The sequence below is a fragment of the Phocoena sinus genome, chromosome 10 (genome assembly GCF_008692025.1).
Source record: "Phocoena sinus isolate mPhoSin1 chromosome 10, mPhoSin1.pri, whole genome shotgun sequence".
In the NCBI taxonomy this organism is placed as follows: domain Eukaryota; kingdom Metazoa; phylum Chordata; class Mammalia; order Artiodactyla; family Phocoenidae; genus Phocoena; species Phocoena sinus.
In genome coordinates this window covers 15,948,399-15,974,949 of record NC_045772.1, presented here as the reverse complement: position 1 = coordinate 15,974,949, position 26,551 = coordinate 15,948,399, and the positions used below count along the sequence as shown (strand labels likewise).

General features: G+C 40.0%; 1 protein-coding gene across 1 annotated transcript in view; it reads left to right on the top strand.

The window, feature by feature from the left end:
* Nucleotides 1-26,551, top strand: part of RFX4 (regulatory factor X4) — a 166,884-nt gene that overhangs the window by 24,927 nt on the left and 115,406 nt on the right. Inside the window, exon 2 of the mRNA XM_032645833.1 lies at nt 1,443-1,529. Within this exon, the coding sequence (XP_032501724.1) occupies nt 1,443-1,529 (87 nt within the window). The remainder of the gene's footprint in view (nt 1-1,442; nt 1,530-26,551) is intronic.

The window sequence follows — 26,551 nt, the reverse complement described above, 5'->3', positions numbered from 1 at the left end:
ATTCTTAACCACTGCGCCACCAGGGAAGCCCTGAAGTTTGCTTTTGGAAGTGGACTTCAGAAGGGCTGCAGCTTGTGTGTTATTGTGAAATGTTAGATCGTGGGTTATCTGGGCAGGTGTGGCTCACAACCCACACTGTAAACTCAGGTAGCTGGTAGATGTTTGAGGTGTGAACACGTGTGCATTTTTGCATATTCCTACAGGGCTCAGTTCAGCTATGTGCAGTTTTCTGCATTCATTTGATGTTTTTTAAGGAAGAAATCAAGCATAAGCAAACAGAAAGTTTGTGCTAGGCACAAATTGTTCCCTAATGTATCACTTGCGTTGAACGCATTCGTGTTTTCAAAACAAGCATTATAGCAGAAATGATGTACTTAGCTGATGCTGTTGAATAAATGAATGAATAGTGGGTGGTCTAGATCAGTGATCCCCAACCTTTTCGGCACCAGGGACCGGTTTCGTGGAAGACAGTTTTTCCACTGATGGGGGTGGCGGAGGGGTGAGGGCTGGTTTCGGAATGATTCAAGCGCATTACGTTTACTGTGCATTTATTTCTATTATTACATTGTAATATATAATGAAATAGTTATACAACTCACCATAATGCTGACAGGAGGCAGAGCTCAGGCCGTAATGTGAGCGACGGGGAGCAGCTGTAAATACAGATGAAGCTTCGCTCGCTTGCCCGCCTCTCACCTCCTGCTGTGCGGCCCAGTTCCTAACAGGCCATGGACCGGTACTGGTCCTTTGGCCCAGGGGTTGGGGACCCCTGGTCTAGATGATAGAATAAGCATTATGCTACATTGTGGAAAGTATATTTGTAGCCTTTGGAACTGGATTTTTAAAAATCCATGGTCTTCTGGATTTCAAAAGTAGTGTATAACTATTACAGAGCTTTTGATGCCTCCTCCTGCAGTGACCTTCAATCTATGCCTGGAAGGGCCCCTTCAGGGGTCGCTGGCAAAGGGTGGGAAGCTGCAAGGTTCCCTGCCCTCCGCTTCTTCAGCCAGGGCCCTCAGGGTTGTATCTGCTTTTCTTTTTTGTTTTCTTTTGAAGAAAGGGTTCTGCTGCTAATTTACAAGTCTCCAAACCACCACTAGTGACTCAGTTGACCAAATTTTGTTTTACAAACTAGTACTCAGGAATGTATCTTTTTTTGAAAAAACATAATCCTCAATTGGTACTATTGGGCTATGAATACTCCAGAATTAGTAGAATTTGACCAAGAAATACTCAAGTGGGGCTTCAAATTACCATTTTGCCTCCAAACTACTCAGCCAAGTCTCATCAGCAATGGTGCATGTGGGGCTTCCTCTCAAATCCAATGCCAGTCTGGGCAGATCTCAGATGAAAGTTGATGGGCATTTAAATCTAGCGCATTGATGATGTTCTCTTCTCTTCACAGACACCAACAACATGATTTTATTTCTTTTCATTTTTAGAGAGCTGGATTGAAAGATGTCTCAATGAAAGTGAAAACAAACGTTATTCTAGCCACACATCTCTGGGGAATGTTTCTAATGATGAAAGTAAGTGCTTGAAACTCATTCTTCCATGGTGTCCTGGATGCGGACTGTGTCCTGATGAGGAATGGTGCTTCTAGAATGCTAGACTGGGGCAAGTTACCTGAAACAAGAGGCTCTCCAGCCATTTATGAAATACCCCAGGCCCTCCCTGTAATATCCTGCAGTAAGGCGTGCAATGCAGTCAGGTGAACGTGGAAACTGAGGCCACGGCAAAAACTTGCCGTTTACACATTTTTATTGTCTGAGTCCCTAAAGACCCCATCTCAGTGATGCTCCAGTGGGAAAATGTGGACCTTGAATGGGAAAGGCCATTCCACGTAGATGTGGGTTTAAAGCATGTCATGGGACTGTTGTTTTAGAGTCACAAATGTCCTTGGTGTTTGAAAGTAACAATTTCTCCTGGATCTTGGTCTAGAGAATTGGTATTAATGGAAAGATACAAACTGCTCTGTTTACACCTTTCCCTGTGTTATGTCAGACTGGGGCTGTGGGTGCCTTATATTAAGAGCAGAAGACTACTTGGGACTTGTAATTGCTCCTAAAGCACTGCAAAAAGGAGCAGCTTATTATAAAAGTCATTTCCAGCAGGGACAGAGTGTCTCTCTTGGTTGGTAAAGAGCATCTCCTTAGTTCAATTTTCTTGAAGATTCAGAGAATCTTTGTGGAAGATTTAGCCATACTGTTGTATGTCACAGTAGTTTTTCTTTTTCATGGCTGCATAGTATTCCACTGTATGCATATATCACAGTATACATATCAGTATAAACGTTGATGGATATTTAAATTGTTTCGAGTTTTTGACTGTTCCTTAAGCATCTCTGAACATTCTTTTTTAAGTGTATTTTATTGTGGTGGAATATACCTAACATAAAATGTATCATTTTAACCATGTTAAGTATATAGTTCAGTGGCATTCAGTACATTCCCCTTGTTTTGCATCCATCACCACCATCCACCTCCAGAAATTTTTACATCTCCCAAACTAAAATCCTGTACCCATTAAACAATAACTCTCCATTCCCCTTTCCCCCTAGTCCCTAGCAACTACTCTTCTACTTTCTGCCTCTATGAATTTGACTACTGTAAGAATCTCATATAAATGGAATCACATAGTATTTGTCCTTTTGTGACTGGCTAATTTCATTTAGCTTAATGTCTTCAGGGTTCATCCATGTTGTAGCATGTATCAGAATTTCCTTCCTTTTTAAGGTTGAATGACACACGCTTGTATGTATATACCACATTTTGTTTATCTGTTCATCCACTGATGGACATTTGGGCTGTTTCTACCTTTTGGCTATTGTGAATAATGCTGCTATAAACATGGGTATACAAATATCTGGTGGATTTCTGCTTTCAGTTCTTTTGGATATATAACCAGACGTGGAATTGCTGGATCATGTGGTAATTCTATGTTTAATATTTTGAGGAACTGCCATATTTTCATGGTGGCTGCACCATTTTACATTCTCACCAGCAATGTGCTAGAGTTCCAATTTCTCGACATCCTTGCCAATACTTGTTTTTTTCTGGGTTTTTTTTTGTAATAGTCATTCCAGTGTATAAGGTAGTATCTAATTGTGGTTTTGATTTGTATTTCCCTAATGATTAGTGATGTTGAGCATCTTTTCATGCGCTTATTGACCATTTGTATATACACTTTGGAGAAATGCCTATTCAAGTCTTTTGACCATTTGTTAATCAGATTGTTTATTTTTGTTGTTGTTGAATTGTAGGTATTTCCCTAATGATTAGTGATGTTGAACATCTTTTCATGTGCTTATTGATTATTTGTATATATTCTTTTTAGAAATGTCTATTCAAGTCTTTTGACTGCTTTTAAATCAGATTGTTTACTTTTTTCTTGGTAAATTGTAGTTCTTTATATATTTTGCATTAACCCCTTATCAGATATATGTTGTGCATATATTTTTTTCTCATTCTGTGGGTTGCCTTTTACTCTGTTGATTGTGTTCTTTCATGCACAGAAGTTTTCAATTGTGATGTAGTCTAATTTATTTATTTTTTCTTTTGTTGCCTGTGCTTTGGTGTCATATCCAAGAAATCATTGACAAGTCCAATGTCATGAAGGTTTTCCTCTATGTTTTTTTTCAAAAGTTTTATAGTTTTAGCTCTTACGTTTAGTTCTTTGATCCATTTTGAGTTAATTTTTATACATGGTGTAAGGATTCACATTCATTCTTTTGTTTCTGGATATCCATTTTTCCCAACACCATTTGTTGAAAAGACTGTGCTTTCCCCATTGAATGTTGACACCCTTGTCAAAAGTCATTTGACCGTGTATGTATCTGGAATCTCTATTCTGTTCATTGGTCTATATGCCAGTACCACACTGTTTTAATTACTGTAGCTTTGTACTGAGTTTTGAAATCAGGAAATGTGATATCTTTAATGTTGTTCTTTTTCAAGATTGTTTTGGCTATTCGGAGTCCCTTGAGATTCCATATGAATTTTAAGATGGATTTTTCTATTTCTGCAAAAAACTGTTGTTAGGATTTTTATAGGGATTGCATTGAATCTATAGATCTCTTTGGATAGTATTGACATCTTAACAATATTAAGTCTTCCAGTCCATAAACACAGGATGTCTTCACATTTACTGATGTTTTCTTTAATTCTTTCAGCAATGTTTTATAGTTTCAGTGTACAAGCCTTTTGCTTCCTTGGTTAAGTTTATTTCTAAGTATTTTATTCCTTTTGGTGCTATTGTAAATAGAATTGTTTCTTTCTTTTTTTAAATATTTATTTATTTGGCTGTGTCGGGTCTTTGTTGTGGCACGCGGGCTCTTCGTTGCAGTGCGCAGGCTTCTCTCTACTTGTGGAGTGCGGGTTTTCTCTTCTCTGGTTGTGGCATGGGCTCCAGAGCATGTAGGCTCTGTAGTTTGTGGCACATGGGCTCTCTAGTTGAGGCGCACGAGCTCAATAGTTGTGGCACTTGGGCTTTGTTGCCCCCCGGCATGTGGGATCTTAGTTCCCCGACCAGGGAACCGTGTCCCCTGCATTGGAAGGCGAATTCTTTACCACTGGACCACCAGGGAAGTCCTTAGAGTTGTTTTCTTAATTTCCTTTTTGGATTGTTCATTGGTAGTGCAGAAAAATGCAGCAGACTTTGTATGTTGATTCTGTATCTTGCAACTTTGCTCAATTCATTATTAGTTCTAGCAGTGTGTGTGTGTGTGTGTGTTTGTGTGTGTGTTCTTCTTCTGGCAGTATGTTGAATAGAAGTGGCAAAAGTGTTCCTCATCTTAGAGGAAAAGCTTGTAGTCTTTCCACCGAGTATGATGTTTGCTGTGGGTTTTTCATATAGGCTTTACTCTGTTAAAATAGTTTTCTTCTCTTCCTATTTTGTTGAGTATTTTTATCATGAAAAGATTTTGAATTTTATCAAATGCTATTTCTGCATCGATTGAGATGATCATGTGGTTCTGTTAATGTGGTTTATTATATGGATTGCTTTTTGTATGTTGAACTGTCCTAGCATTCAAGTAATAATCCCACTTGGCCATAGTGTATAATCCTTTTAATACACTGTTGAATTATGTTAACTAGCATTTTCTTGGGGATTTTTGCATCACTGTACATAAAGGATATTGATCTGTAGTTTTCTTATAGTGTCTTCATCTGGCTTTGGTATCAGGGTAATGCTGGGCTTGTAGAATGAGTTTGGAAGTGTTCACTCCTCTTCCATCTTTAGGAAGAGTTTGAGGAGGATTGGTGCTCTGAATATTCTTGTGGACATCCTCTTTTGTGAACTACCTGTTCAGGATTTTACTTGTCAGGTTTTGTTGTTGTTGTTTGTTGTTGTTTTTTGATTGTGCTATTTGTCTTTCCCTTAATGATTTGTAAGAGTTGTTTTTATATTTTGAATAGGAGATATTTGTTAGATAAAAATATTGAAGTTTGTGGTCTGCCTTTTCATTCTTTTAGTGGTATCTTTTGATGAACAGAAGTTCTTACTTCTAATAAAACCCAGTTATCAGTGTTTTTCTCTTTTGTGTCATATTCAGAAATTTTTGCCTACCTAAGGTCATGAAGGTTTTCTTCATGTTATTATCTAGAATTTTTATTATTTTACTTTTTACTTTTCTATCAACAGACATCTGGAATTTTTGTAAATGGTGTGAGGGAGGAGTCAAAATTCTTTTTTTATTTTTAATTTTGACTGATAGAGCACCATTTTTTCTGAAAAGAATGCCCTTTACCCACTGGTCATAAATCAGGAGATCATATACATGTGGATCTATGTCTTGATCTTTATTCTGAATCATTGGTCTGATTGTCTGTTTTAGAGCCAGTACAATAATCTTTATTACTGTTCCTTTTATGGTACATTGTAATACATGGTGGCATAAGACCTCTTTTTCAAGATGGTTTTGGTTAAGTTCTTAATATTTCTATATAGATTTTAGAATCAGCTTATCTATTTTCACATGCACAAAAAAAATCTGCTAGGATTTAGATTGGGATTACATTGTATCCACAGTTAATTTCAGAAGAATAACATCTTGCCGACATCAAATTTCTAATCTGTGTATGTGCTTTAAACCTCCATGTATTAGATGGCCTTTAGTTTCTCTCAACAGTATTTTGCAGATTTCAGTGTAGAGATTTTGCACATCTTTCATTAGATTTATTCCTAGGTAATTGATATTTTTCAGTACTATTGTAAGTAGTATTATTTTTAAATGTTTTCTAATTGTCAGTTGCTAGTATATGAAAATGCAATTTATTTTTTAGATAATGACTGTAACCAGGCACTTTGCTAAATTTGCTTATTATTTATGAGTTTACTATGAACATAATCATGTCACCGGATAATGATAGTTTTGCATTTTCTTTTATAGTCTTTATATTTTTATTTCTTTTCTGTGCCTTAGTGCACCTGCTGGGACCTCTACTGCAACGTTGAGTTGAAGTGGTGATAGCAGACATTCTTGCCTTGTTCCTTACCTAGGGGAAAACATTTAATGTTTCACCACTAAGCATGATGGTTGTTATGAACTTCTTGTAGGTATCATTATTGAATCCCTGGTTTGCTGAGAGACTTTTCTTAAATGGGTGTTGAACTTTATCAAATGGTTTACTGAGCTGAACATATGAGCTGATCATATGTTTTTCTCCTTTATTCTGTTAATGTCGTGAATTACATTGATTAAATATTTGAAGTTAAACCAATCTTGCATTCCTAGAAGACACTGCACTTGGTCAAAAGTTTGATATTTTGTATTTTTCTAGGTTAGATTGACAACTATTTTGTTAAGAATTTTGACATCTCTGTTTATTAGATTTATTGACCAATGATTTTCCTTTTATCCTCGTCAGGTTTTGGCATCAAGATTATACAGTCCTTATAAAAAGATGTGGAAACTTTCTTTTTTTTCTGTTCTTTTGAAAAGTTTGTGTAAGATTGGCTTCATTTATTTCTTAAATATTAGGAAAAACTTAACACTGAAGTCATCTGGGTTTGGAGTTTTCCTTGAGGGAAAGTTTTTTTTTTTTTTTTTTTTTTTTGGTACGCGGGCCTCTCACTGTTGTGGCCTCTCCCATTGCGGAGCACAGGCTCCGGACGTGCAGGCTCAGCAGCCATGGCTCACGGGCCCAGCCGCTCCGCGGCATGTGGGATCTTCCCGGACCGGGGCACGAACCCGTGTCCCCTGCATCGGCAGGCGGACTCTCAACCACTGCGCCACCAGGGAAGCCCGAGGGAAAGTTTTTAATGATGGATTCAGTTTTTAAAATAGCAATAGAATTATTCATATTTTTCTATTTCTTGTTTTGTTACTTTAAGCAAATTGTTATTTTTAAGGAATTCATTTCATCTAAATTTTCAAATTTATTTACATGATATTGTTTAAATGTTCCTTTTATTACTTTTTGTCGTGCTTTTAGCATCTACAATAATGTCCTCCTTTCATTTCTGATATGTTTTCTCTATTTTTCTTGATCAGTTTTGCCAGAGTTTATCAATTGTATTAGTCTTTTCAGGTATCCAACTTTTGGCTTTTTTTTTTTTCCCTCAATTTACATCTTTTAAAAATTTCATTTACTTTTTCTCTTTTCTCTAGTTTTTCCTTCCTTATGCTTTCTTTGAGTTTAATTTTTTATCTTTTTCTATTGTGAGATAGACACCTAGATCATTGATTTTCAACCTTTTCTAAGATAGGCATTTAAAGTTATAAAATTTCCTCTAAGTACTACTTAACTGTATCACATAATTCTTCTGGTGTCATACTTTCATTACCATACAAACTTATTTTCTAATTCCTATTGTGATTTCTTCTTTTACCTATGATTCATTTAGAAATCTATTGCTTAATTTCTAAAAAGTTGGGGATTTCCTAGTTGCCTTTCTGTTACTGATTTATATTATAATCCACTGTGGTCAGAGAACATATTCTGTATGACTTCAATATTTAAAATTAGTGAGACTTGCTTTTTTGTCCAAACATATGATCTATTGGGCAAATGCTCATGTATGCTTGTAAAGAATGTGTATTCTGCTGTTTTTGGATGGAATGTTCAGTAACTATCAATTAGGTCAGGTTGGTTAATCATGTTATTCAGATGTGCCATATCCTTATGGATTTTGTTGTTGTCTATAAGGTACTGAAAGAGGTGTTATATTGTGGTTATCTATCTCTTCAGTTTTGTTAATTGCTGCTTTATGTGTTTTGAAGTGTTAATTTCTTAGAAATTTAGTATCATTGTATCCTCTTGTTGAAATGATCCTTTTTATCATTATTAGATGTCCCTCCTTATTTCTAGTAATACTTTTTGCCTTCAAGTCTATTTTGTCTGATGTTAATATAACTACACCAGCTTTCTTTCTTTTTTTTTTTTCTTTTGCGGTACGTGGGCCTCTCACTGTTGTGGCCTCTCCCGCTGTGGAGCACAGGCTCCGGACGCGCAGGCTCAGCGGCCATGGCTCACGGTCCCAGCCGCTCCACGGCATGTGGGATCTTCCTGGACCGGGGCGCAAACCCGTGTCCCCTGCATCGGCAGGCGGACTCTCAAACACTGCACCACCAGGGGAGCCCTAGCTTTCTTTTTTATTGGGGTTGTTACGGTGTATCTTTGTCTTTTAATTTTCAACCTTTCTGAATTCAGTATTAAGATTTTTATATAGTTTTAAAAAGCCAGTCAGATAATCTTTATCTTTAATTGGAATATTTAGATCATTTAAATTTAATATAGTTACTTACATTGTTGGGCTTAAATCAACAAACTTGGTACTGTATTTAATTTTTATTTCTCCCATCTGACTTTATTTCCTTATTCCTCCCTTGTTCCTTTTTTGGGAAGGATTAATGCAATTAAATATTTTTAATGTTTTTCTCTGCTAGCTTTCCAATTAGATATTCTTTTAGAGTGTTTTCAGGGATTACACTATGTACCCTTCCTTTCACATCTGCCTCACGTTAATCCTTCCCCCACTTCAAATACAGTGCATGAACGCTCTCATAGTTTAACCTCAGTTACCTCCTTCCCACCCTCTGTGCTATTGCTTTAATGTATTTTACATCTACATATGTTATAAGCCCTATAAGACATTATTATTGTTTTAAATATTAGTCATTCACATATTTTAATATGTGAATATATTTATTCACATATTTGCCCTTTCCAGGGCTCATCATTCTTGTCAGCAAGTCCATGCTTCCATCTGGGATCATTATTTCTTTAACCCAAAGAAACTCCTTTACTATTTCTGGTAGTGCAGTATAGAGTAGTGTAGATCATGAAAAACAGTATTATTTCACCTACATTTTTGAAGGACATTTTTGCTGGATATAGAGTTCTAGTCTGGTAAGACTTTTTTCCTTTCAACCCTTTAAAATTTTTATTGCATTGTCTTCTGGCTTCTAGAAGTTAGTCATCAGACTTATTTTTTTATTTTTTATTTTTGTGGTATGCGGGCCTCTCACTGTTGTGGTCTCTCCCGCTGCAGAGCACAGGCTCCGGATGCGCAGGCTCAGTGGCCATGGCTCACAGGCCCAGCCGCTCTGCGGCATGTGGGATCTTCCTGGACCGGGGCACGAACCCACGTCCCCTGCATCGGCAGGCGGACTCTCAACCACTGCGCCACCAGGGAAACCCCATCAGACTTATTTTTACTCCTTTGAATACAATGTCTTTTTGTCTCAGGCAAAAGATTTTTTTCTTTCTCTTTAGTTTACAGCAGTTTGACTGTGATGTACATAAATATGGTTTTCTTATATTTTTCCTTCTTGGGGTTCACTGAACTGCTAGCATCTGTGGGTTGTCATTCATGAAATTTGTAAAATTGTTCACCATTGTCTCTTCAGATATCTTTTCTGCCCCATTCTCCCTTATCTCCTGAATTCCAGTTACATGAATACTAGACCTTTGACTGTACCCCATATGTTTCTTAACACTCTGCTCTGGTTTGTCCATTTTTCTCTCTTCATTCTTCAGTTTGGTGTTTCCTGTTGACATCATTTTCAGTTGTCAATTTCCATTTTCTATCATGTCTAGAGTCTGCTATTAAGCCCATCCAAGTTACCTTTTTTTTTATAGTTTTGTGGTTTATTTTCATTTATTTATTCATTCATTCATTTATTTATCTATTTATTTGGCTGCACTGGGTCTTAGTTGTGGCACGCGGGGTCTTCGTTGTGGCATAAGGGATCTTTCTTTAGTTGCAGCATGCAGGATCTTTTAGTTGCAGCATGAGGGATCTTTAGTTGTGGCATGTGAACTCTTAATTGTGGCACATGGTATCTAGTTCCCTGACCACAGATCAATCCTGGGCCCCCTGCATTAGGAGCTTGGAGTCCTAGCCACTGGACCACCAGGGAAGTCCCCTACCCAAGTTATCTTAATTTCAGATATTGTATTCTTTCTTTTATGGTAGATGCTCAGTTGATTCTTTTTTTTTTTTTTTTATCAAATCTCAGTTGATATTCTACATTTTTCGTCTGTTTTGTCCATCACTTCATCTAGTTTGACTGTCCTTTCCTCTATCTCCTTAATCTTATTAACCATAGTTATTTTAAAGTCCCTGTCTGATAACTCTAATATTTCAGTCATCTCTGGGTCTATTTCTATTATCTATTTTTTCCTTGGATTTCAGGGTTTTGGTCTTGTTTTTCAATGTACCTTATAGTTTTTGATTCAGTGCTCGACATTATGAATGCAAAGTTGGAGAGGTTTTGGGTGAATGATGTTAATAACATCCTCCACAGAGTGTTAAATTTTGTTCTAGCAGGCAGATAGAGAACCAGCAAGTCTCCTTGATCCTGTCAAGCCTTGGTTAAGTCCAGTCTATTTCAATTTTGTCCATACTACCAGAGTGTGGTCTTTACTTCTAGGTCATAGCTTTTCTGGGTCCACAACTGAAAGCCCTGGGTATTTACCAAGTTCCTTCTACCTTGACCCAGCTTGAACTCCAACTTCTGACACCCTAGCTAATCAATGACCAGCTCTTTACCTCTAAGCTGATGTTTTCTCTTTGGTTTTTTTGGTTTCTCACTCTCTGCATGTGCAACATAGGAATGCGCTAAAGACTTGAGGGGAGTTTGAATGCAGGCATGTCTGTCTTCTTCTCTTCTCTCTGGAATGTTGCTCCTTATATCTTAGCCACTCTGTCATCTACAAACTCTGACTTCAGTCTCATCAGCCCAATAGACTACACTCTTTGCTTAGGTTCCAGTGTAGCAATTTAGAAATATCCTCAGGAACAAATCTAGGGTTGATGTGGAGCTCATGTTGGTGCCAGTGCTAGATCTAAAACGTGGGCTTCTGTCAGTCCATATTTTGTTTTTGCTTTCAAAACGCAAAAATACTACATTAAAGAAATATACCCCCTGGCTATATGAGTCATGCATGTATATATTTGAAAAATATAGGGGAAAAGATATGAGGAAGAAAAATAATTGCCTCTATCCTGCTATCCAGAGGTAACCACTCTTGATGTTTTTGTATTTCTTTCTGGTTGTTCTTCTAAGCATATATTGTTAAACAAAGTTGTATATATGTATATATTTATAGTTAATATGTATATATATGGCTATCATCTGTTAAGCAATGAGAAGTGCTTTAATTCCAATATCTCTCATTCAATTATCACAGTGGTCCTAGGAGGTAACTTATTCTTATGAGCTTCATTTTATACATAGGAAAACTGAGGCTCAAAGATGTTACATAATTTGCCCAAAGTCACACGGCTGGTAAGTGGTAGAGCTAGGATTTCAGCCCAGGTCTGTATGTCTGCCTTTGAACATTAGGCAGTTTGTCTTTGCACTGTTCTGCCTCTCAGAAGTTAATGCTTCAAAGACTTTTGAGGATTTCATACCTTGTCCATAGGGATACCAAGGCCAGAGCTAGGAAGGCCCACCACTCCCTCTCAGTGGCTTATTGGTATGTTAATACTTGTCTGTGCCTTGTCATCTCTTCCACTCAACTGAAAGCCCCATGAGGGCGGGAATGTTGTGTGGTTCACTGTTGTAACCCCAGGTCTTGGCACATAGTGGGGGCCTTAGAATATGGATGAAGTTTCAAAAATTAATTTTTCTCTTAATTTTAGTACTTTAAGAGTGTTTTGGATTGTAAAAGACAGTAACCTGACAGTGGTTTAAACTGTGTAAATATTTACTATCTTATTTAACCAAAAGACGAGAGGTAGAAAGTTCCTAGGTTTATTCAAGAGCTCAACATTATCCGGGACCCAGGCTCTGTATGTATTTCTGCTAAGTCTTCCAAAGTTGTTGGCGTTTTGTCCTTATGTTGGCTTGTGACCTCATGGTCACAAGATTGCTGCTTCAGGTCCAGGATTCAGGTCCACATTTAAAACAGCTGGATGGGGCAAGAGAAGGCACCAGGTAGCTTACCTCTTACGTGTTTTCCTTTTATCAGAAAACAACAACAGGGACTTCCCTGGTGGTCCAGTGGTTAAGACACTGCATTTCCATTGCAGGGGCATGGGTTCAATCCCTGGTCGGGGAACTGAGATCCCTCATGGCATGCAGAGCAGCCAAACAAACAAACAAACAAATAAATAAATAAAAAAGAAGAAGAAAACAGCTTTCCCAGAAGCCCTCTGTAGACATTTTACTTTATTTGTGTCCAAAACTTTATCTAATCTGTGGCTGAAAGGGAAAATCGGAGAGTGGATATTTGTCAAAATAATAGAAAAGAGTAGAATTACGATGGTTGGATTGCCCCCACTTCAAATCCAGCCTGTCTCTTGTTTGTATACAGCCCATGATCTAAAAATGTTCTTTTGTTTTGTTTCTTCTTTTTCTTTTATTTTTTAAATTTTCTTTTATTTATTTTTTTTATACAGCAGGTTCTTATTAGTTATCCATTTTATACATATTGGTGTATACATGTTAATCCCAATCTCTCAATTCATCACACCACCCCCTGCCCCTGCCACTTTCCCCCCTTGGTGTCCATACGTTTGTTCTCTACATCTGTGTCTCAGTTTCTGCTCTGCAAACCAGTTCATCTGTACCATTTTTCTAGGTTCCACATACATGCGTTAATATACGATATTTGTTTTTCTGACTTACTTCACTCTGTATGACAGTCTCTAGATCCATCCACGTCTCTACAGACGACCCAATTTCGTTCCTTTTTATGACTGAGTAATATTCCATTGTATATATGTACCACATCTTCTTTATCCACTCATCTGTTGATGGGTATTTAGGTTGCTTCCATGACCTGGCTATTGTAAATAGTGCTGCAGTGAACACTGGGGTACATGTGACTTTTTGAATTATCGTTTTCTTTGGGTATATGCCCAGTAGTGGGATTGCAGGGTCATATGGTAATTCTATTCTTAGGTTTTTAAGGCAGTTCCATACTGTTTTCCATAGTGGCTGTATCAATTTACAATCCCACCAACAGTGCAAGAGTGTTCCCTTTTCTCCACACCCTCTCCAGCATTTGTTGTTTATAGATTTCCTGATGATGCCCATTCTAACTGGTGTGAGGTGATAACTCACTGTAGTTTTGATTTACATTTCTCTAATAATTAGTGATGTTGAGCAGCTTTTCATGTGCTTCTTGGCCATCTGTATGTCTTCTTTGGAGGAATGTCTATTTAGGTCCTCTGCCCATTTTTTGATTGGGTTGTTTGTTTTTTTAATATTGAGCTGCATGAGCTGTTTATATATTTTGGAGATTAATTCTTTCTCTGTTCATTCATTTGCAAATATTTTCTCCCATTCTGAGGGTTATCTTTTTATCTTGTTTGTAGTTTCCTTTGCTGTGCAAAAGCTTTTAAGTTTCATTAGGTCCCATGCGTTTATTTTTGTTTTTATTTCCGTTACTATAGGAGGTGGATCAAAGATCTTGCTGTGATTTATGTCAAAGAGTGTTCTTCCTATGTTTTCCTCTAAGAGTTTTACAGTGTCCAGTCTTACATTTAGGTCCCTAATCCATTTTGAGTTTATTTTTTTGTATGGTGTTAGGGAGTATTCTAAATTCATTCTTTTACATGCATCTGTCCACTTTTTCCAGCACCACTTATTGAAGAGACTGTCGTTTCTCCATTGTATATCCTTGCCTCCTTCTTACAGATTAGTTGACCATAGGTGTGTGGGTTTATCTCTGTGATTTCTATCCTGTTCCATTGATCTGTATTTCTGTTTTTGTGTCAGTACCATACTGTCTTGATTATGGTAGCTTTGTAGTATAGTCTGAAGTCAGGGAATCTTATTTCTCCAGCTCTGTTTCTTTCCCTCAAGACTGGTTTGGCTATTCAGGGTCTTTTGTGTCTTCATACAAATTTTAGGATTTTTTGCTGTAGTTCTGTAAAAAATGCCATCGGTAATTTGATAGGGATTGCACTGAATCTGTAGATTGCTGTGGGTAGTATAGTCATTTTCACAATGTTGATTCTTCCAATCCAAGAACATGGTATATCTCTCCATCTGTTGGTATCATCTTTAATTTCTTTCATCAGTGTCTTACAGTTTTCTGCATACAGGTCTTTTGTCTCCCTCAGTAGGTTTTTTCTTAGGTATTTTATTCTTTTTGTTGCAATGGTAAATGGGAATGTTTCCTTAATATCTCTTTCAGATTTTTCATCATTAGTTCATAGGAATGCAAGAGATTTCTGTGCTTTAATTTTGTATCCTGCAACTTTACCAAATTCATTGATTAGCTCTAGTAGTTTTCTGGTGACATCTTTAGGATTCTTTATGTATAGTGTCATGTCACCTGCAAACAGTGACAGTTTTGCTTCTTCTTTTCCAGTTCATATTCCTTTTATTTCTTTTTCTTCTCTGATTGCCGTGGCTCAGACTTCCAAAACTATGTTGAATAACAGTGGTGAGATTGGTCATCCTTGTCTTGTTCCTGATCTTAGAGGAAACGCTTTCAGGTTTTCACCATTGAGAATGATGTTTGCTGTGGGTTTGTCATATATGGCCTTTATTATGTTGAAGTAGCTTCCCTCTATGCCCACTTTCTGGAGAGTCGTTTTCATAAATGGGTGTTGAATTTTGTCAAAAGCTTTTTCTGCAGCTATTGAGATGATCATACGGTTTTTATTCTTCAGTTTGTTATTATGGTGTATCACATTGATTGATTTGTGTATATTGAAGAATCCTTGCATCCCTGGGATAAATCCCACTTGATCATGGTGTATGATCCTTTTAATGTGTTGTTGGATTCGGTTTGTCAGTATTTTGTTGAGGATTTTTGCATCTATATTCATCAGTGATATTGGTCTGTAATTTTCTTTTTTTTGTAGTATCTTTGTCTGGTTTTGGTATCAGGGTGATGGTGGCCTCATAGAATGAGTTTTGGAGTGTTCCTTCCTCTGCAGTTTTTTGGAAGAGTTTGAGAATGATGGGTGTTAACTCTTCTCTAAATGTTTGATAGAATTCACCTGTGAAGCCATCTGGTCCTGGACTTTTGTTTGTTGGAAGATTTTTAATCACAGTTTCAGTTTCATGCCTTGTGATTGGTCTGTTCATATTTTCTATTTCTTCCTGGTTCAGTCTTGGAAGGTTATACCTTTCTAAGGATTTGTCCATTTCTTCCAGGTTGTCCATTTTATTGGCATAGAGTTGCTTGTAGTAGTTTCTTAGGATGCTTTGTATTTCTGTGGTGTCTGTTGTAACTTCTCCTTTTTCATTTCTATTTTGATTGATTTGAGTCCTCTCCCTCTTTTTCTTGATGAGTCTGGCTAATGGTTTATCAATTTTGTTTATCTTCTCAAAGAACCAGCTTTTACTTCTATTGATCTTTGCTATTGTTTTCTTTGTTTCTCTTTCATTTATTTCTGCTCTGATCTTTATGATTTCTTTCCTTCTGCTCACCTTGGGATTTGTTTGTTCTTCTTTCTCCAGTTCATTTAGGCATAAGGTTAGATTGTTTATTTGAGAATTTTCTTGTTTCTTGAGGTAGGCTTGTGTAGCTATAAACTTCCCTCTGAGAACTGCTTTTGCTGCATCCCATAGGTTTTTTTGTTTGTTTGTTTGTTTGTTTTGCGGTACGTGGGCCTCTCACTGCTGTGGCCTCTCCCATTGTGGAGCACAGGCTCCGGATGCGCAGCCCCAACAGCCATGGCTCACTGGCCCAGCCATTCTGCAGCATGTGTGATCCTCCCAGGCCGGTGCACGAACCCGTGTCCCCTGCAGCAGCAGGCAGACTCTCAACCACTGCGCCACCAGGGAAGCCCAATCCCATAGGTTTTGGATTGTCGTGTTTTCATTGTCATTTGTCTCTAGGTATTTTTTGATTTCCTCTTTGATTTCTTCAGTGATCTCTTGGTTATTTGGTAAAGTATTGTTTAGCCTCCATGTGTTTGTGTTTTTTACATTTTTTCCCTGTAATTGATTGCTAGTCTCATAGCATTGTGGTCAGAAAAGATGCTTGCTATGATTTCAGTTTTCTTAAATTTACTGAGACTTGATTTGTGACCCAAGATGTGATCTGTCCTCGAGACTGTTCCATGCACACTTGAGAAGAAAGTGTAATCTGCTGTTTTTGAATGGAATGCCCTATAAATATCAATTAAATCTATCTGGTCTGTTGTGTCATTTAAAGTTTGTGTTTCGTTATTAATTTTCTGTTTGGATGATCTGTCCATTGGTGTAAGTGAGGTGTTAAAGTCTCCCACTATTATTGTGTTGCTGTCGATTTCCTCTTTTATAGCTGTTCGCATTTGCCTTATGTATTGAGGTGCTCCTATTGTTGGGTGCGTATATATTTATAATTGTTATATCTTCTTTTTGGATTGATCCCTTGATCATTATGTAGTGTCCTTCTTTGTCTCTTGTAACATTCTTTATTTTAAAGTCTAGTTTATATGTTATGAGTATTGCTTCTCCACCTTTCTTTTGATTTCCATTTGCACAGAATATCTTTTTCCATCCCCTCACTTTCAGTCTGTATGTGTCCCTAGGTCTGAAGTGGGTCTCTTGTAGACAGCATATATATGGGTCTTGTTTTTGTATCCATTCAGCAAGCCTGTGTCTTTTAGTTGGATCATTTAATGCATTCACATTTAAGGTAATTATCGATATGTATGTTCCTATTATCATTTTCTTACTTGAATGGGTTTGTTTTTGTAGGTCCTTTTCTTCTCTTGTGTTTCCCACTTAGAGAAGTTCCTTTAGCATTTATTGTAGTGCTGGTTTGGTGGTGCTGAATTCCCTTAGCTTTGCTTGACTGTAAACCTTTTGATTTCTCTATCGAATCTGAATGAGTTCCTTGCCAGGTACCACAATCTTTGTTGTAGTTTCTTCTCTTTCATCACTTTAAGTATATCATGCCACTCCCTTCTGGCTTGTAGAGTTTCTGCTGAGAAATCAGCTGTTAACCTTATGGGAGTTCCCTTGTATGTTATTTGTTGTTTTTCCCTTGTTGCTTTCAATGATTTTTCTTTGTCTTTAGTTTTTGTCAATTTGATTACTATGTGTCTTGGCATGTTTCTCCTTGGGTTTATCATGCCTGGGACTTTCTGGGATTCCTGGACTTGGGTGGCTATTTCCATTCCCATGTTTGGGAAGTTTTCAACTATAATCTCTTCAAATATTTTCTTGGGTCATTTCTCTCTCTATTCGCCTTCTGGGACCCCCTATAATGCGAATTTTGTTGCATTTAATGTTGTCCCAGAGATCTCTTAGGCTGTCTTCATTTCTTTTCATTATTTTTTCTTTATCCTGTTCTGCGGCAGTGAATTCCACCATTTTGTCTTACAGGTCACTTATCCATTCTTCTGCCTCAGTTATTCTGCTACTGATTCCTTCTGGTGTATTTTTCATTTCAGTTATTGTATTGTTCGTCTCTGTTTGTTTGTTCTTTAATTCTTCTAGGTGTTTGTTCTTTAATTCTTCTAGGTCTTTGTTAAACATTTCTTGCATCTTCTTGATCTTTGCCTCCATTCTTTTTCCGAGGTCCTGGATCATCTTCACTATCATTATTCTGAATTCTTTTTCTGGAATGTTGCCTATCTCCACTTCATTTAGTTATTTTTCTGGGGTTTTATCTTTTTCCTTCATCTGGTACATAGCCCTCTGCCTTTTCATCTTGTCTATGTTTCTGTGAATGTGGTTTTTGTTCCACAGGCTGCAGGATTGTAGTTCTTCTTGCTTCTGCTGTCTGCCCTCTGGTGGATGAGACTATCTAAGAGGCTTGTGCAACTTTCCTGATGGGAGGGACTGGTGGTCCGTAGAGCTGGGTGTTACTCTGGTGGGCGGAGCTCAGTAAAACTTTAATCCACTTGTCTGCTGATTGGTGGGACTGAGTTTCCTCCCTGTTGATTGTTTGGCCTGAGGCAACCCAACAGTGGAGCCTACCCAGGCTCTTTGGTGGGCTAATGGCAGACTGTGGGAGGGCTCACGCCAAGGAGTACTTCCCAGAACTTCTGCTGCCAGTGTCCTTGTCCTCATGGTGAGCCACAGACACCCCCGCCTCTGTAGGAGACCCTCTAACACTAGTAAGTAGGTCTGGTTCAGTCTCCTATGGGGTCACCGCTCCTTCCTCTGGGTCTTGATGTGTACAGTTTGTCTGTGCCCTCCAAGAGTGGAGTCTCTGCTTCTCTAGTCCTGTCAAAGTCCTGCAATCAAATCCTGCTAGCCTTCAAAGTCTAATTCCCTGGGAATTCCTCCTCCCAGGTTGGGAAGCCTGACGTGGGGCTGAGAACCTTCACTCCAGTGGGTGGATTTCTGTGGTATAAGTGTTCTCCAGTTTGTGAGTCACCCACCCAGCAGTTATGGGATTTGATTTTATTGTGATTGCATCCCTCCTACCATCTCATTGTGGCTTCTCCTTTGTCTTTGGACGTGGGGTATCTTTTCTGGTGAGTTCCAGTGTCTTCCTGTCGATGATTGTTCAGCAGTTAGTTGTGATTCCGGTGCTCTCGCAAGAGGGAGTGAGAGCACGTCCTTCTACTCTGCCATCTTGCTCTCTCTTGTTTTTTATTATTTTTTAAATTAATTAATTAATTTATTTATTTATTTTGTGGTACACGGGCCTCTCACTGTTGTGGCCTCTCCCGTTGTGGAGCACAGGCTCCGGACACGTAGGCTCAGCGGCCATGGCTCAAGGGCCCAGCTGCTCTGCAGCATGTGGGATCTTCCCGGACCAGGGCACGAACCTGTGTCCCCTGCATTGGCAGGCGGACTCTCTACCACTGCGCCACCAGGGAAGCCCTCTTGTTTTTTAAAGAGTAGAGAAAAAACGGAGAAGCATCTGTGACGGTGACCATATGCCTGAAATATTTACTATTTGGCTCTTTACAGAACTTGATTGCTGACCCCTGGATGAGACGAATCATGAGTCCCTCTTAGGCTGTCATGTTACTACCTTGAATAAAACTGGTGTTTGATTAGCAAGCAGAAAAAATGGAAGACTAGCTATTGAGTTGCAAGCTAAATGGTGTGCTGTAGAGTTTATGTCTGAGCCATGCCAAGCAGGTAAAAATGCCTTCGCAGGGTGATTTGAGAGAGGTCAAAATTCCACCTGCTGAAAAATATTTCTTCCACTGGCCTGAGTAAGAGCTGAGCATTAGCACCAGGAGGGTGCTGGTTCTAATGAAGTCGAGTGGGAGGATAATCAGTTTATTAGCCTAGAAGAGACTGTGAGCCTTTATAGATCATGTTAGCCCACTCTCCAGTTTTATGGATGGGGAAACTGAGGCTGAGAGAAGGGAAGTATTTGTCTAAAATCATACTCTTGGATACTGCTAAAATCAAAATTGTAAACCCAGGTCTTCTGATTTCTATCTAATGGTCTTCCTGTTATGTCCCTTTTAGCAGCTCAGAAAAGATCAGTTTAATTGAGTAACTAGAGCTTCAGGGAGCATGAAAAAATGGGACATGGGGCATTTTGATGGAATACAGTTGGGAAGAAAACCCTGGACCAGTGAGGTCAAGCCCTGAATGCCTGATGAGTGGGAGTCTGAACAAGAGTGGATGGGTTATTTACCATAGTTAGGGTCAAATAAATTTTCATTCCAACCTGAATAAGTTGCAGTTTATCCCTGGCAGATGTCACCGGGTCTTTATGTTTAGAAACATATGGCATGCCTACCAACAAATAGGGAGACTATGACTGTAAAATATTATCAGGTTCATGACTGGTTAGAGCATTCTGTCTAGAGAGGAAAGGTTAGCAGTGTGGATTGACAAGAATTGTACAGGTTGGAACAGAAGTTTCTGCAGAAATTGGGCCCAGAAGATTCCCTGCACACTTACTGCATATAAGACTCTGTGGAAAGCCCAGTTATACATGGAAGGAAAGAGCAGGGAGCCAAAATTTAAATATATTCAGCATCAGGCAGCATGCTAGGCATAAGCACAGCCACTCTTTCCTCTAATACTCTGGGACGGAGGTTTTTTTTAATCTCCATTTTACAGATGAGGAAACTGAGAATCAGAGGTTATATAACTTATAGCCTAGCAAGTAAGTGGTAAAGAGTCAAACTTAGAGCTGTCTGATATTATAGCTGGTTCTCTGTGTACTGTATAAACTCTCTCTTCTGTGGGTCCCTGCTCTCAAAGAATTTTCATTCCAGAAGGGGAGCTAAGGCACATGCTTGAGTATTAATAATGCAAGATTGTATGTGATAAATTCAACTTGAATTATGCAAGGTGTTCAACCTTGCCATACCAGGTATGTTCCTGGACTCCAGCACGACCTCACTGGAACCTTGTTAGAAATTCAGAATCTTGGGCCCACTCCAGACCCACTGAGGCACACTCTGCATTGAACAAACTCCCATGTGATCAGATTGCTTGCTAAAGTTTGGGAGCAGTCACAAGGTTGGAAGGTGACCAGGGAAGGCATCTCAGAGAAGGTGGCATTTGCATTGGGCCTCATAGGATCCATGTGGTTCCTTTAAGTAAAGGGCTGGGAGGCAAAAGGCCACAAGGCAGGTTTTGAGCTTGGAGAGTTTTCTACATTGTCTGGAGCAGAGAGATTGAAGAATCATGGGAAACAGGGCTGAGAAGGGGAGTTTGGGCCATATTGTTGAGGGATTTGGATTCCCACAAGTGGTTTGGAGTTTGATAGTTAAGGTGCCACTGAAGGAGTTGGGTGGAAGAGTGACAGGTCAAAGTGGAGTTTTCAGAAGGCTAGTGTGGAGGTTCTCTGCAGGTGGGTTAAAGCCATGAAGGCACTTAAGGGGCTTCCACCTGGTCCAGGTGAGGAGATGAGTCTGTAGACCAGCATGGTATCAGTGGGATGGAGAGAATTGGAAATATTGGGGTGATAGGATGGATCCAAAGAGCAGGAACCCCGTGGGATTCCTTGGGATTCCTGTTTCCCTCCTTGGGAAACAGAACAAATTAAATGTAAGCCCAAGCCCGCTAGTCTTCAGGTCGTCGTTTCCTTAATATCTAAATCAAATGACTTCAGCCTCTATCTTATATCCTAGGCAGGAGTCCAGAGTTCTCCCTTTATCGTCAAGAGTTATCAGGCTCCGTGTGTGTGTGTGTGTATGTGTGTGTGTATGTGAGAGAGAGAGAGAGAGAGAGTGTGAGTGACAGTCCATACTGAGTCCCGTTCCCTCTGTTCTTTGACAGCTCCTAACGACTGCCATCCCCCATCCTGCCTGCCCCACTGGAATGTCCCTGCTTCCTTTATTGTCCCCAACCCTTCACCAACTCATCGTGGCACTTACTGACAGACTGGTGGTGACAGAGGATATTTATAACACAGGGGCAGGAAAAGTTGGAATTCATCAGCACGGTGGCATAGAACTGGGGTCACAGTGGGTCACAACCTAATGTGACTCATCATTAGCATATTAGAATCTCATCACATTTCAGGGCTATATATGTGAAAGTCACATATCTCTCTCACTCCACTGAGCATGTCAGGTTATTATTCCAATTTGGGATCTTATAACTCCATCAGAAGGGGTTCCAGAGAAATGTGGTTAAACTTATCCATATTCCCATCAAGTTGTGGACAAAAGCCCCCATCCCCGCCAACAGCAGAAAGGTTCTCAGACAGCTCCTAGAGCAAGGGCTGTGCCTTAGAGTGGGAAGTCTGGGGTGGGGAAGTTCACAGAGAGTCCTCCCATGATGGCTTTTAAAAGCTGAATTGTCCTCGTGGGGCGAACGCTACAGTTTTAGTCCTAGCTGGGAACTGAGGTAAAACACTGCTGGAGAGCTCAGGAGGCCCAGTGATTAGGTTATGATTTAAGACAACCCACCGACTCTTCCCCTTTTTCAGCCTCCATATCTATCACGGGCTGCCCTTCCTGCCCCCTGAGTGTCTATCTGTCCTCTCCTTGAGGAGAATTAGGCTCCCTCCTCTGTGTGTGGAAGCACACTGCCAGGGCCCTTCTGCACCTCCGCTCCCTCCCTCCACGGGCCCTCAGTCCCTGAGGGGAAGGGAGCCCGCCTGATTGACTGTGTCTTGCCAGCACTTAATATGGAAGGCCTGGTACATAGTAGGTGCTCAGTGAGTGTTTATTAAGTAATGGATGTTAGCAAAGCAAAATACTATAAAGCCACGCTAGAGTACAAGTAATAGTTGTAATTCACTTTCACTTTTTGGCACTCCAGGACCATTTAACCATTTGAGGAGGTTCTTCCTTCTGACGTTCCCTCCTTAATAGAGTCTTCTAATTTGTTCAAAATTAGAGTATTTTTGAATGGATACTACGTTCATACAGTCCAAAAATCAAAATGCTGTAAAGGTACTCACTGAGAAGTCTTGCTTTGTCCTTGCTCTGTCGTCCCTCCTGAGCTCCCTAGTGGGAAGCATTTTTATTTGTTTTTTATGCATTCTTTGAGTATTTCCAATGTTTATTGTGTATTCTTCCAGCATTTGACTTTTTTATGCAAATAAAAATTCAAATATATGTTCTTTTTTTGCCACTTTCTTACTCAAAAAAAGTAGCACCCTATATGCATTTTGCTGTGACTTGCTTTTTTCACTTAATAATAAACCCTGGCGTGTTCCATATGAGTAAGAACAGAGAGAGCCTTCTCATTCTTTTCTTGCTTTTAATCTTCTTTTTTCACAGCTGTGTAGTATTCCACTGTGAGCATGTATCGTAATTTAGTTAACTAGATGAGCGCTGGGCTGTTTCCAACACTTTTGCTGTTACAGCCAAGTTGCAGTGAATAACCTCGTGTGAGGTCGTTTCCCATGTTTCCAGGAGTAGCGGCAGGATCTGTTCGCAGACGTGGGACTGCTGGATAAAGGGCATATAGGATGTCAGTAGGTTCTGTGAAATGTCTTTCCATGTGGGGAGGCACCATTTTGCACTCCCCCTGCAAGATAGGAGGCACCTGTTTCCCTATGGCAGAGGCAGAGTTGTGTCCTTGCGGTTTGGATTTTTGCCAATCCGATACGTGAGAAATGGTATTGTAGTGTAGCTTTCATTTTCATTGATTGAGATTGTCTTTTCACATTTCAGGAACATTTGCATTTTTTCCACCAACTGTGTATCTTGGTCTTTTTCCTTGTGGTTTTATTGTAGCTGTTTCTACGGCGGGGAGGTGAGACCATTGTCTGTGGTTGCAGTTTTCCCAAGCGGGTCATTATCTTTGTACTTACAGTGTGTTTTTTTCCCCCACATAGAAGCTTTAGATTTTTTTATGTAGTAAAATTTCTCAATATTTTCTTATATGGCTTTGGGTTTTGTATCAAAGTTAGAAAGGCCCCTTCCTACTCCAAGATTATGAAGGAATTCACCCAGAGGAGGTGAAAGGAAGCAGGTGTGGGCCCCCTCAGAGCAATGCTGCCAACATCACAGTTTTGTTTGGGACTTAGCCCTGTTCCCACGGAGAGAAGGGTTTGCTGCCAGGGGCTGATGCACACTGCCAAAGGCCTAGTCCAGGCACCCTGAGCATCAGCTGATGCTCTTTGCAGGGGCTGGAAAGGACGTAGATAAGGGGAAATGAAATGTTTGGCAGCCCCGTGTTCCCAACAGGTGAGGTCTGGCCAGGTGCAGCTTGATTAGGATAATGAAAGGAAATAGAATTAGAACTTTGAAGTGAAACTTGAGATTCACATAAATTTGAACCTTCTTGGGATTTGAAAAGAAGTAATTAATTTAGAAATGTTCTCCATAGATGTTAAACTCTGCCACATTGGCTCTAGGCAGGAAATATTCTAGAATAGGTTACCAAATATCATGAATTCAATCAGCATAGAGGCAGAAAATAAATGATTAGGTAGATAGTTCCCTAAAAATCTCTAGCTCAGTGCCACAGGTTTAAAGAGAGAATGAGGCTCGTAAATGTTTGGATTCAGGGAGGTTGAGATGTCAGCTAGCCTGGGTCCCTTTCCTGGCTCCATTGCTAAACTGTGTGACCTCAGGCAAATTGCTTCACTTCTCTGAGCCTCAGTTTCTTCCTCTATGAAAGGGAATAATACTCATAATTAAACCTAACATTGATTAAGCACTAAGTATATATCAAGCACCATATTTGATGTTTCACATGCATTAAATTATTCACTGTCTCAGGAAGCTATGAAAATTAAATGCAGTAATGTGAAGAGCTTTGCCCAGTGCCTAGCACATTATAAGACCCCAATGAACGTTCCCTGATAGTATTGTTATTTTATATGCTTACTGCAATCAGATGGGTAGGCTCAGCATTTGACTGTGGTTTTATCTTAGCCATTCATTCATTCCACAAATACTTTCATGTATGGGTGCTGGAGACACAATGGCAAATGTGGTCTATGCCCTACAGAGCTTACAAACCAGCAAGGCAGATGCACTGGTCAGCACATAACGACCACACCCTGTGACAAGCGCTTCGCCAGGGACCAGCCAAGGTGCTGTGGGAGCACAGGGGAGGAGTGGATAACTCTGGCCCAGGTGCAGGACTTGACAAACCCAGGCCTATGGGCAGGACAGGGATCCAGGTACACGACCTCTCTGGAGGAATGATGACTGTTATTGTAATCGCGAACACTTAGATAGCACGTGCCTTGTGCCAGGAGTGGTTTAGTTAACCCTCACGATTAGGGATTGGTACTATTATTACCCCTATTTTACAAATAAGTAAACTAAGGCACCAAAAGTTTGTTTGAGGTCACACAGCTAGCAAGTGAAGGAGCCAGGATTTGAGCCTGGAAATTTGGCCCCAGAATTAATATTAGGAAATAGATCCAGAAAAGGGAGTAGAGATGCTCACCACTGGGAATTGGACCGGGATTCCCTGGACGGGGACGTATTAGGAATCATAATTGAAAAGTGGGAGGGAACAGAGTGTCAGGGAGAAGTCCAGGCAGCATCTCGGTGGGAGGAATTTTAAACAGATGCTGCTCTCCGGCTTTGGTAGGACGAGCAGGGTGGGCCTGGAGGATGGATGGCTCAGTGTGTGCCGTGAATGGCTCCAGGAGTCTTGTCAGCCTGGAATTCGGCCTTACAGGATGATTCTTGTTTGGTTTGAGGCATTTCCGCCTGTTAAAATGAAGAGGCATTTGGGAAGGCCAATTCCCAAAGTCTCTGTCAACCGTGGCTATTTCCATCTTCCTAACACGTGCCCTCCTGTCCTCTTTGTCTAGCTGGCTTCTGCTGCTCCTTCACATCCCAAGCCTGGGCTCGTACCCCACACTTGGTGCTGCCATAGCATCTTGGGCCTGCACTTCTCAGCTCTTGCCCAGGACTTGCATTTTATTTGCTGACAATTTGAGCTCAAGAGAGCAGAGACCATGTCTGCTTTTTCTCCCCGATTAGCCCCTGGCATAGGGCTGGAACATACTAGACACTCAATAAATATTTGATGAATGAGGGCATGAGTTACCAGCACATCTGGTGAATTAGGATGGAGAGCCATCAGACAGGAGGGTCAGGTCTGGGTGTGACACACAGCCTCTTTGGGGAAAAAAGGCTGGGAATGAAGCCACCAGTGTCTGGAGGGAAAGGGGCCTGCAGAGGTGGGAGGCGCCTGTTTGATGACTGACTGGAGGCTCCCTGTTGGCTCCGGGTAGACCAGTTCTTATCTAAATACTATCAGGAGCTGCCACATGCCCGTCACTGAGTGAGGTCCAGCCTCCACTCACGGGCCGTATGGCTTCCTGCAGATGTTTTAGCCTCACGCAAAGCTCGATTTCCTTACTTATAAAATAGGGATATAGGAGGCTTCCCTGGTGGCTCAGTGGTTAAGAATCCGCCTGCCAATGCAGGGGACACGGGTTTGAGCCCTGGTCCGGGAAGATCCCACATGCTGCAGAGCAACTAAGCCCGTGTGCCACAGCTACTGAAGCCCACATGCCTAGAGCCCGTGCTTCGCAAGAGAAGCCACCACAATGAGAAGGCCACGCGCCACAACGAAGAGTAGCCCCTGCTCACCGCAACTAGAGAAAGCCCGTGCACAGCAACAAAGACCCAGCGCAGCCAAATGTAATGAAATGAAATGAAATGAAAACTAATTAATAGCACTGTTGGGAGGAATAAAATGAGATGGCATAATGAAAAGTGATACACAGTGCCTAGCTTAAGTACTTGGCCAGTGAAGGCTATTAGTATTGTTTTGGTATTCTTTTAAAATGTATCTAGTTTTTAACATATTTTATGATATTTAATCTTCAAACCATCCTTGTAA